This window comes from Procambarus clarkii, chromosome 19 (assembly GCF_040958095.1).
Source record: "Procambarus clarkii isolate CNS0578487 chromosome 19, FALCON_Pclarkii_2.0, whole genome shotgun sequence".
In the NCBI taxonomy this organism is placed as follows: Eukaryota; Metazoa; Arthropoda; class Malacostraca; order Decapoda; family Cambaridae; genus Procambarus; species Procambarus clarkii.
Genome location: NC_091168.1, coordinates 17,898,905 through 17,911,504, shown reverse-complemented (window position 1 = coordinate 17,911,504; position 12,600 = coordinate 17,898,905). Strand labels below are relative to the sequence as shown.

Genomic DNA, 12,600 nt, shown 5'->3' with positions numbered 1-12,600 from the left:
AACGCAGCACGGAACTCTGGATATGGATATGCGTATGGAAATGTCAAGACGCACAAGCCTGGAAACCCACTTCGGCCAATCATTAGCCAGATACCCACACCCACGTACAGATTGGCGAAGCGACTCAACGGCCTGCTGACTCCTTATGTTCCTTGCGCCTTCAGCCTGAAGTCTCCAAAGGAATTTGTGGACTTACTGCGGGGCGCACGGGCCACAGGGATAAGAGCCTCGTTGGACGTAGAATCGCTGTTTACCAACGTACCTGTGGACGAGACAATCGGAATGATAGCCGACAGAGTGTATCGTGATCCAGCCTGTACTCCTCTTGACATGCCAGAAAGTATTCTGAGGAAACTACTCCAAGCTTGTACTAAAGAGGCACCCTTCTTGAGCCCGGATGGGCACATGTATAAGCAAGTAGATGGGGTCGCTATGGGTTCTCCCCTAGGTGTCCTGTTTGCAAACTTCTACATGGGTACCATCGAGCAAAAAGTCTTAGTCGACATGAACTTGAAACCGGCCATATACTGCAGGTATGTTGACGACATTTTTACACAGGTACCTGATGTCAGACATCTGCAGGAGCTGAAGGAGGCATTTGAGCAGAGTTCCGTGCTGCGTTTCACTTACGAGACGGAAAAGGATGGGAAGCTGCCTTTTCTAGATGTAACAGTCATGGAAAAGGGCGGAGGTTTCCACACTGCAGTCTACACAAAGGAAACAAACATAGGAATGTGCCTAAATGCCAACAGCGACTGCCCTGACAGGTACAAGAGGAGTGTTGTTAACGCATACGTCGACCGTGCTCTCAGCCACAGCTCAGAATGGAAGCAAGTCGACGAAGAACTCTGTAGGGTAAGGCAGGTTCTAGTCAATAACGGCTTCTCCAATGGTTTCATCGAAGACATCATAAGAAGGAAAGTGAAAAGCCATGCAACCTCCGAAGAGACAACTAACACAACACCTATACCCCCTATTAGACTATTTTACAGGAACTTCTTTTCCACAGCTCATAAAACAGAGGAAAGGGTCCTGAAAGATATTGTTAATAGAAACGTTATCCCTACAGACAAAAATCAGAGGATACAACTGACGATTTACTATAAAACCAGAAAAACGGCCAGCCTACTCATGAGAAACTCTCCAGACACGAAACAGAACGCTTTAAAAGAGACTAACGTCGTCTATGCCTTCAAATGCCCACTTGGGGACTGTAAGCTCCAAAAAACCCAGTATATAGGCAAGACAACAACATCTCTTTCTAGGCGTTTAACGATGCATAAACAACAGGGCTCCATTAAGGAACATATAATCTCTTCCCATAACCAAACCATCGCCAGAGAAATCCTAGTAAACAACACAGAAATCATCGATAGATACAGCGATAGCAGGCGGCTCGACGTTTGCGAGGCACTACACATCAAGAAGTCAACACCAGCAATCAACAGCCAATTATTGCACAACTATATTCTACCCACCTCAAGACTCCGCTCCAATATAGAAGCATCAAGAAATATGGACCAATAGGCTTTCTACAAACACTTCTATTCAATATCCATTGTTTCGTGTTCTGTCTTGTGTTGATACTTTTAATACCCTATTAATATCCTCTAATGCCACATCATCCTTCCCACCTTACTCAAATGTAATGCCACATCACCCTTCCCACCTCACTCAAATGTAGATATAAAATCAGGGAAACGCAAGTTCTAATCAGTTGTGTATTTGTGAAGTCTTTGAAAATGTAATAAGTTTTACGAAACGCGCCCGTGTCGCGTCAGACTAGAAATAAAAATGAATTTTGGAGAAGTGATTTTTGATTTACCTCCAACAGTGAAGCATAATGTACGAAAGATTGAGAAAATTCGTGTTAGAATTATTAATCTTACTTTTTCGGTCATATATAATAAAATATATATATATATATATATATATATATATATATATATATATATATATATATATATATATATATATATATATATATAGGGGGGTACCACCACTGGTGCAATTATAGGGACCCACAGCCTCAGAGAAGGGAACACAGAGCATTCAGGGAAAAACTTGCCATTTAACTCTGAATACGAAAGAGTGTTCGCTTCTCCTACCACCCCCCTTTTTTTTTATTATGGTGTACACTTTATTATGCAAGGTTATACAGTTACATATCTGATTTTATACAAAAATGAACATTAAGAGGACACAAGAAAAAGTTCGCTTCCTAGAGGCTATAGATTTCCTCGAACTCCTCCGACGCCAGGCAGGAACCGAGGATGCAGTGGGCATTCCCCCTCTGGATCGCGACACTGAGGCGCTGAAAGAGAAAACTTGCCGCTCTAGGGTCTCTTGTGGTGTCAATGAGCTTGGAACCAAGATCTTTAAGAAACCTTCTTGCACTCTCACCCCATAGGCCTAGGGTCTCAGACCCTATTGGAACGAAGTTCCAATAGGGTCTGAGACCCTAGCCGTTGATCTAATTGATTTGTACCGTTGATCTAATTGCTTGTACTTGACTGACTTTTGTTTTTCTCTGTGTGTCGCTGCGGCTCCTGCTGTGCCGGCAGAGAGGGTGATGTATGTCGTTGCCAGGGTGGATACGCATATATAATCCCATGCCAGCTGCCTGCCACCCTTCCACGGACGCAGTGTGATTCTGTCTGGCCGGCCGGCAAAGCTAAGAGAGTCACGGTTCAGTATATATATATATATATATATATATATATATATATATATATATATATATATATATATATATATATATATATATATATATATATATATATATATATATACACATATGTGACGATAATCTCTTTCAAGAGAGATTGAGCCTGCTCTTCCCTACATCATTACGTCGTTCAAGTACAAGATACTATATAGAAGATACGTCCACCAGTATCGCCAAACGTTTTGCCCAGGAAGCAAACCGTACCATGCACACCCCGACACCGGCTACAGCTGCCGTAACCAGCAAACTGCTCATACTCCGCCTGCCTGTTGCTGATTGGCTGGTGTCTCGCCGCACCTGCACTCACGCCACCACCAAGAGTCGTCGTCTGGGCAGCAGCATGCTGTACTCGTCAGAATATCTCTGTGCTCCTTGGAGTTGACATCTCTCGCTAGTAGACTAAGCCTTGGCTTTCGTGTACTAAGGGAGGTGGCAGCTTGAAGCCAGTATTCCAGCACCTCACTTATTTAATTTATATTGCTATTACTATAATTTGCCTTCTTGTCTTAGAGTAACTTTTCATTGCCAGTAATTATTCATGTTATTTTGTTTGTTGACCTGTGTTGAATTTTATGAGATTGCCTTTATTCATGTCTTGTTTTCTAGAGTAATTAAAATTTCATTGTTTATATACTTTGTGTTTTGTGTGTCTTCCCATTACCTTACCACAGACGAAAGGACAAACTTCTCTTTTTTTTTTGTTATGTGACGAGGCCCTGCCCCCAGCTTTTGAAACAGCCGAACACCAATGCTTTACCGTCACATTACATGGGGGCCTGTCCGGGAGCTTCACTCAGGTACTGGTACCAAATTGTAAATTTGTGGTAAGCGTATTTGGGTTTGGTAAAGTAGCTTTTCACTATTTTCAATATTCAATTTTATTTTCATATGGTGCTGTGTGTATTGTGCATTCCGAGAGTAGCATATGGTGAAGGTGAGACAACTTTGGATTATGTGGTGACTGTAGGCCTCATTCATTCTATTAATTGGTCATCTCTCCCTCCGTGTTATTACTCATGTTTACCATCTTTTGTCCCTAGGATATTTCTCATATTTTCGGCAGATCATCATATTGGTACCCTGGTACTGTGGTCTGTCCCTGGGTCAAGAGCACCTAATCTTCTGCAATATGACAGTAGGAGGATAAAGAGGGCCATAGTTCCTCTCGCACGAACTTTAGTTGCTGAATTGGGACCTCAGCAGCAGTTCTCGTCACCAGTTGACACCTCGCACCCCTACACGTCGGTCAGAGATGATGATATTTACATTGGTAGGGAATTAGCCTTCTTTTTCAGAGCACAAAAGTTCGCTAATTCTGTAAGTATCATATTAATTTCAGTGGGAAAAACTTGCTTATGTCCTATAGAGACTCGGCAAGGTATGCCTACATTCTTGGACTACCTAATTCACTTTTGAGGCAATTAACTGTTTCATTTGTTTTAGAAACTCAGTTTCGCTTGTTTAGTAGGATTTTCTTGCCCTTATCCTCTTACATTGAGTACCGGGTACAAGATTTCCTGCGACCTTGATTTAATTAATCATTTATCATCTTGAAATTAACATTAATTGTTAACGATTCCACAGGATAGGTACCAGTTGCCACGTTGTCCTGTTTCTGACATTCACCATATCACAACAGTATATTCGTTGTGCATTTATTTGCTAATTTCACCATGTTTCGTCTCAAAGCTTTCCGTGCAGATCCAGCAGGTGAAATAGGGACTTTAAGTCGTGCCAAGAGGACTGAATTATAAACTCTTGCACATGAGTATCAACTAGAAGTTCCCTACCAAGCCAACAAAAATGAAATACATAACCTGTTACTGGATCATCTCTTAGAGAAAGGTAAGATAGACTCTGAAACTCACGAAACTTACTGTATTGCAGATAAAACTGATATGGCAACGATGAAACTCAAAATAGAGCTTGCCAAGATCGAACGCGAACAACAAAGAGAAGCCCTCGAGCAACAAAGGGAAGCAGCTGCCATACGAAAGGAAGAAAAGGAACGAGAAGCTGCCTTGAGGAAAGAAGAACAAGAACGTGAGATTGCAATACTCCGTGAGCGGGAACGAATACAGCTTGAAACAAAACAACGCCAATTGGAGATGCAACGCGAACATGACAAACAACGAGCAACTCTGGCTATGGAATGTCGTCAACGAGAATTCGCGTTGAAAACTACACACTTCGCTCAACGCCAGCAAGATACCGCCAATCTTCCTGTCAGTTTCAATATATCACATGCAAGTAAGTTAATGCCACCATTCGTAGAGACAGAAGTTGATGTGTTTTTATCACCTTTGAAACCCTTGCTAATCAACTTAGTTGGCCTGCCGACCAATGGGCAACCCTTCTCAGAGTACATCTCACAGGTAGAGCTGCAGTTACACTCAGTACTTTGGCGACTGAGAATGACTACCAGACTCTGAAACCAGCAGTGTTGGACGCCTACCTTCTCTCCACCGAAAGTTATCGAAGGAAATTCCGTGACCACCTGAAGGGAAGTACCACTACCTTTCTCGAATTTGCTAATACCAAAAGGAGATATTTTATGAAATGGCTGGAAGCAGCACATGTCTCTACTTTTGCAGAACTCGTCAACCTCATGCTAGTTGAAGAATTCTTGAGGCGTGTGCCGCCTCCTGTCCGTCTATATTTAGCAGATAAAGAAGAAACCGACTACCTAAAGTGTGCTAAGTCGGCTGACACTTACAGCCTCATCCACCGGCTGACACCAGAACCATCTTCCAGTAAGAAGTCTTGGTACAGTTACGAGAAAGTGAGTACTGATCAAGCTGACTCGCAATTGTACTGTAAGTATTGTAGACTCTATGGACATACCATAGATAAATGTGGTAAGTCTCAATACAAAGGAAATACTGAATCACCTAAACCCAAACAGACTCCTCCTAAGTCCGGTAAGCCTGTGATGAATGTTGGTGTTCATGTTAATGATCTTTCTCTTTTCAGTAAACACCTGTATACTGGAACTGTCTCTACCAACGGTTCAAATCCGGAGGGACGTTTCAAACTGAAGATCTTGAGGGACACAGCGGCTCTTCAATCAATTATTTTGAAATCAGCTGTGCCCAATATCGCCTACACCGGAGAAACTGTCTTCATCACTGACCTCACTGCTACCACTCCTTATCCTCTCGCCAGAGTCCACCTGGATTGTCCCTTCATGACCGGAGAAGTCCAAGTCGCCATCAGGGAAAAGCCTTTTCCCATGCCTGGAGTGCAACTTCTCCTGGGCAACGACTTGGCAGAAGACCTGCAAGATTTCAACCTGGAGATCCGCTATATCAAGGGTTCTGACAACATCATAGCCGACGCCCTCTCCAGAGTCTATGAAGTAGAAGCAACTCCAAGTATCACTCCACCACATGAAGACGTAACTTCTTCCAGAACCGCAGGCTTCGGGGGAGAGTTGTGACGATAATCTCTTTCAAGAGAGATTGAGCCTGCTCTTCCCTACATCATTACGTCGTTCAAGTGCAAGATACTATATAGAAGATACGTCCACCAGTATCGCCAAACGTTTTGCCCAGGAAGCAAATCGTACCATGCACACCCCGACACCGGCTACAGCCGCCGTAACCAGCAAACTGCTCATACTCCGCCTGCCTGTTGCTGATTGGCTGGTGTCTCGCCGCACCTGCACTCACGCCACCACCAAGAGTCGTCATCTGGGCAGCAGCACGCCGTACTCGTCAGAATATCTCTGTGCTCCTTGGAGTTGACATCTCTCGCTAGTAGACTAAGCCTTGGCTTTCGTGTATTAAGGGAGGTGGCAGCTTGAAGCCAGTATTCCAGCACCTCACTTATTTAATTTATATTGCTATTACTATAATTTGCCTTCTTTTCTTAGAGTAACTTTTCATTGCCAGTAATTATTCATGTTATTTTGTTTGTTGACCTGTGTTGAATTTTATGAGATTGCCTTTATTCATGTCTTGTTTTCTAGAGTAATTAAAATTTCATTGTTTATATACTTTGTGTTTTGTGTATCTTCCCATTACCTTACCACAGACGAAAGGACAAACTTCTCTTTTTTTTTGTTATGTGACGAGGCCCTGCCCCCAGCTTTTGAAACAGCTGAACACCAACACTTTACCGTCACATATATATATATATATATATATATATATATATATATATATATATATATATATATGTGTGTGTGTGTGTGTGTGTGTGTGTGTGTGTGTGTGTGTGTGTGACCGAAGAGTAAGATTAATTATTCTAATACGAATCTTCTCAATATTTCTTATGTTTTTCTTCACTGTCGAGGGTAATTGAAAAATTAACTCTACTAAGTTCATTTTCATATTTTAATAATGGTTTGATGCCTAGAAACGTTTCGGAAGATACTTCTTACATTTTCAAAGACAATTTTTACATACTCTGTTTCATGCTTATATTCGTTTTTGGGTGAGATGATATGACACAAATGTTTTTGGGTGAGGTGACAGAACACGAATCAATGGGTAAAGACAATTTTACATACTCAGAACACGAATAAATGGGTACATTGCGTGTTTCCTCTTCTTGCTTCTGTGTTGGTTCGGGGTCTTGAAGTGGGTAGAATGTAATTATGTGTTAATTGGCTGTTCATTGCTGGTGTTGACTTTTTGATGTGTAGGGCCTCGCTGATGTCGCGTCTCCTGCTGTCACTGTATCTATCGATAATTTCTGTGTTGTTTGTTAAGATTTCACTGGTGATGGTCTGATTGTGTGAGGAGATTATATGCTCCTTGATGAAGCCCTGTTGTTTGTGCATTGTTAATCGCCTAGAAAGAGACGTTGTTGTCTAGCCTATATACTAAGATCTTTGGGGATAACAGTCCCCAAGTGGGCATGTGAAGGCATAGACGACGTTGGTTTCTTTCAAGGCGTTCTGTTTGGTGTCTGGTGAGTTCTTACGAAACTAAGTTCCAAAGGGTAATAAGGGACATAACAGCCGAATTGGAAACGAAGGTAAACAGAATGATTGAAACTGTGAACGCCAAGAAATCCGGACTCCACCTGCCAAAGGTTATTGTGGATTACAAACCTGGTTAAACATATGGGAATGTCAAGACCCAGAAGCCTGGAAACCCCACTTCGGCCAATCAGCAGCCAGATACCCACGCCCACATACAGACTGGCTAAGCGACTCAACTGCTTGCTGACTCCTTATGTGCCTTTTAGCCTGAAGTCTCCAAAGGAATTCGTTGACTTACTGCGAGGTCATAGGGATAAAAGCCTCTCTGGATGTGGAGTCGCTGTTCACCAACCTGTGGACAAAACAATCAGGATGATGATGGACCGAGTGTATCGTGATCCGGCTTGCACCCCTCTAGAGAGAGGGGTGCAAGCCGGATCCAGAGAGCATACTGAGGAGTATTCCTCGTTACCCTTTGGAAGTTAGTTTGGTCGGAGAGGATGAGGTTCATTTTTGCCAGATATTCGTCTTTTTTCAGAATAACGAATATTGGCGACTTGTCACCTCGCCTGGCGACTATCTCCTTATTCTCACGATGGCTCTTAGCTGCCGCTTTGAGCTCTAACGGTTATGTTGAAGACGTCATTAAAAGAAAGGTAAACCGCTATGCAACCTCTGAAGAGTCAACTAACACAACACTTGTACCCCCTATTAGACTGTTTTAGAGGAACTTCTTTACGACGGCTCATAAAATGGAGGAAAGTGTCCTGAAAGATATTATTATAGGAACGTTATCCCCACAGACAAAAATCAGAAGATACAATTGACAATTTACTACAAAAACAAGAAAACGGCCAACCTACTCATGAAGAACTCACCAGACACCAAACAGAACGTCTTGAAAGAAACCAGCGTCTTCTATGCCTTCACATGCCCTCTTGGGGACTGTCAGTCCCAAAGATCTCAGTATATAGGCAAGACAACAATGTCTCTTTCTAGGCGATTAACAATGCACAAACAACAGGGCTCCATCAAGGAGCATTTAATCTCTTCTCACAACCAGACAGACCATCACCAGAGAAATTTTAACAAACAACACAGAAATTATCGATAGATACAGCGACAGCAATATTGTGTGTGTGTGTACTCACCTATTTGTACTCACCTATTTGTGCTTGCAGGATCGAGCATTGGCTCTTGGATCCCGCCTTTCCAGCCATCGGTTGTTTACAGCAATGACTCCTGTCCCATTTCCCTATCATACCTAATTTTAAAAGTATGAATAGAGTTTGCTTCCACAACCTGTTCCCCAAGTGCATTCCATTTTTCCACTACTCTCACGCTAAAAGAAAACCTCCTAACATCTCTGTGACTCATCTGAGTTTCCAGTTTCCACCCATGTCCCCTCGTTCTGTTTTTATTACGTGTGAACATTTCATCTATTTCCACTTTGTCAATCCCCCTGAGTATTTTATATGTTCCTATCATATCTCCTCTCTCCTTTCTTCTCTCTAGTGTCGTAAGGTTCAGTTCCCTCAGACGTTCTTCATATCCCATCCCTCGTAACTCTGAGACAAGCTTCGTCGCAAACCTCTGAACCTTCTCCAGTTTCCTTATGTGCTTCTTCAGGTGGGGGCTCCATGATGGCGCGGCTTACTCTGAGACTGGTCTCACGTAGGCAGTGTAAAGCGCCCTAAAAGCCTCCTCCCTTAGGTTTCTGAATGAAGTTCTAATTTTCGCCAGTGTAGAGTACGCTGCTGTCGTTATCCTATTTATATGTGCCTCAGGAGTTAGATTAGGTGTCACATCCACTCCCAGGTCTCTTTCTCGAATCGTTACAGGTAGGCAGTTCCCCTTCATTGTGAACTGTCCCTTTGGTCGTCTATCACCTGATCCCATTTCCATAACTTTACATTTACTGGTGTTGAACTCCAGTAGCCATTTCCCTGACCATCTCTCTAACCTGTTTATGTCCTGTGTGTGTGTGTGTGTGTGTGTGTGTGTGTGTGTGTGTGTGTGTGTGTGTGTGTGTGTGTACTCACCTAGTTGTACTCACCTAGTTGTGTTTGCGGGGGTTGAGCTCTGGCTCTTTGGTCCCGCCTCTCAACCGTCAATCAACTGATGTACAGATTCCTGAGCCTACTGGGCTCTGTCATATCTACATTTGAAACTGTGTATGGAGTCAGCCTGCACCACATCACTTCCTAGTGCATTTCATTTACTAACTACTCTGACACTGAAAAAGTTCTTTCTAACGTCTCTGTGGCTCATTTGGGTACTCAGCTTCCACCTGTGTCCCCTTGTTCGCGTCCCTCCAGTGTTGAATAGTTCATCCTTGTTTACCCGCTCGATTCCCCCTGAGGATTTTGTAGGTTGTGATCATGTCCCCCCTTACTCTTCTGTCTTCCAGTGTCGTAAGGTGCATTTCCCGCAGCCTTTCCTCATAACTCATGCCTTTTAGTTCTGGGACTAGTCTAGTAGTATACCTTTGGACTTTTTCCAGCTTCGTCTTGTGCTTGACAAGGTACGGGCTCCATGCTGGCTCCATGTGTGTGTGTGTGTGTGTGTGTGTGTGTGTGTGTGTGTGTGTGTGTGTGTGTGTGTGTGTGTGTGTGTGTGTGTGTGTGTGTGTGTGTGTGTGTGTGTGTGTGTGCGTGTGCGTGTGCGCGCGCGTGTGTGTGCCAAGCCAAGACAGTCAAATATATCCCAACCAGACACAGCAGCCAGACAGAAACACAGTTGCCTCTTTAAACAATTGTTTAATCAATATGCAAATGACATGAATAATAGCCGGCTTACCGAGGGACAAAATATATACACAAATATACATACACGTTTCCATGTGTTGCCAGTGTCCGAACCATCATATCTCCCTACACTCTTATTGAAAAATATACGAAATTTATCCTTGTACATATTTGCATATATTAATAAAGAAGTCTTACCTGTGCGCTCCCGATGGAGACATTTTAATCATAAATAAACGATTGACAACGTCGTGCATCTCAGTCAACAATGGTGAGTCGTGTCTCGCTGTCTGTCGTGTAGAGTGCCTCGCTGTCTGTCTTGTTGTGTGCCTCGCTGTCTGTCGTGTTGAGTGCCTCGCTGTCTGTCTTGTTGTGTGCCTCGCTGTCTGTCGTGTTGAGTGCCTTGCTGTCTGTCGTGTTGAGTGCCTCGCTGTCTGTCGTGTTGAGTGCCTCGCTGTCTGTCGTGTTGAGTGCCTCGCTGTCTGTCGTGTAGAGTGCCTCGCTGTCTGTCGTGTTGAGTGCCTCGCTGTCTGTCATGTAGAGTGCCTCGCTGTCTGTCGTGTTGAGTGTCTCGCTGTCTGTCGTGTTGTGTGCCTCGCTGTCTGTCGTGTTGAGTGCCTCGCTGTCTGTCGTGTTGTGTGCCTCGCTCTCTGTCGTGTTGAGTGCCTCGCTGTCTGTCGTGTTGAGTGCCTCGCTGTCTGTCGTGTTGAGTGCCTCGCTGTCTGTCGTGTTCAGTGCCTCGCTGTCTGTCGTGTTGAGTGCCTCGCTGTCTGTCGTGTAGAGTGCCTCGCTGTCTGTCGTGTTGAGTGTCTCGCTGTCTGTCGTGTTGTGTCCCTCGCTGTCTGTCGTGTTGAGTGTCTCGTTTTCTGTCGTGTTGTGTCCCTCGCTGTCTGTCGTGTTGAGTGTCTCGCTGTCTGTCGTGTTGAGTGTCTTGCTGTCTGTCGTGTTGTGTGTCTCGCTGTCTGTCGTGTTGACTGTCTCGCTGTCTGTCGTGTTGTGTCCCTCGCTGTCTGTCGTGTTGAGTGTCTCGTTTTCTGTCGTGTTGAGTGCCTCGCTGTCTGTCGTGTTGAGTGTCTCGCTGTCTGTCATGTTGAGTGTCTCGCTGTCTGTCGTGTTGAGTGTCTCGCTGTCTGTCGTGTTGTGTGCCTCGCTGTCTGTCGTGTTGTGTGCCTCGCTGTCTGTCGTGTTGAGTGCCTCGCTGTCTGTCGTGTTGTGTGCCTCGCTGTCTGTCGTGTTGAGTGCCTCGCTGTCTGTCGTGTTGAGTGCCTCGCTGTCTGTCGTGTTGAGTGCCTCGCTGTCTGTCGTGTTCAGTGCCTCGCTGTCTGTCGTGTTGAGTGCCTCGCTGTCTGTCGTGTAGAGTGCCTCGCTGTCTGTCGTGTTGAGTGTCTCGCTGTCTGTCGTGTTGTGTCCCTCGCTGTCTGTCGTGTTGAGTGTCTCGTTTTCTGTCGTGTTGTGTCCCTCGCTGTCTGTCGTGTTGAGTGTCTCGCTGTCTGTCGTGTTGAGTGTCTTGCTGTCTGTCGTGTTGTGTGTCTCGCTGTCTGTCGTGTTGACTGTCTCGCTGTCTGTCGTGTTGTGTCCCTCGCTCTCTGTCGTGTTGTGTCCCTCGCTGTCTGTCGTGTTGAGTGTCTCGTTTTCTGTCGTGTTGAGTGCCTCGCTGTCTGTCGTGTTGAGTGTCTCGCTGTCTGTCGTGTTGACTGTCTCGCTGTCTGTCGTGTTGTGTCCCTCGCTGTCTGTCGTGTTGAGTGTCTCGTTTTCTGTCGTGTTGAGTGTCTCGCTGTCTGTCGTGTTGAGTGTCTCGCTGTCTGTCGTGTTGTGTGTCTCGCTGTCTGTCATGTTGACTGTCTCGCTGTCTGTCGTGTTGTGTGTCTCGCTGTCTGTCATGTTGACTGTCTCGCTGTCTGTCGTGTTGAGTGTCTCTCTGTCTGTCGTGTTGAGTGTGTCTCTCGCTGTCTGTCGTGTTGAGTGTCTCGCTGTCTGTCGTGTTGTGTGTCTCGCTGTCTGTCGTGTTGAGTGTGTCTCTCGCTGTCTGTCGTGTTGAGTGTCTCGCTGTCTGTCATGTTGAGTGTCTCGCTGTCTGTCGTGTTGAGTGTCTCTCTGTCTGTCGTGTTGAGTGTGCCTCTCGCTGTCTGTCGTGTTGAGTGTCTCGCTGTCTGTCGTGTTGTGTGTCTCGTTGTCTGTCGTGTTGAGTGTCTCGC

General features: G+C 44.8%; 1 protein-coding gene across 1 annotated transcript; it reads right to left on the bottom strand.

Moving 5' to 3' along the window:
- Positions 1-10,663: 10,663 nt before the first annotated feature.
- On the bottom strand, positions 10,664-12,238 carry LOC138366301 (serine-aspartate repeat-containing protein F-like). Its single transcript, XM_069327327.1, has one exon. It carries the CDS (start codon positions 12,236-12,238, stop codon positions 10,664-10,666), a length of 1,575 nt encoding a protein of 524 aa, XP_069183428.1.
- Between the last annotated feature and the right edge of the window lie 362 nt (positions 12,239-12,600).

Coding starts and splice junctions, on each gene's coding strand:
- LOC138366301 (XM_069327327.1), bottom strand. CDS start 12,238: ATGACAGACAGCGAGACACACAACACGACAGACAGCGAGACACTCAAC.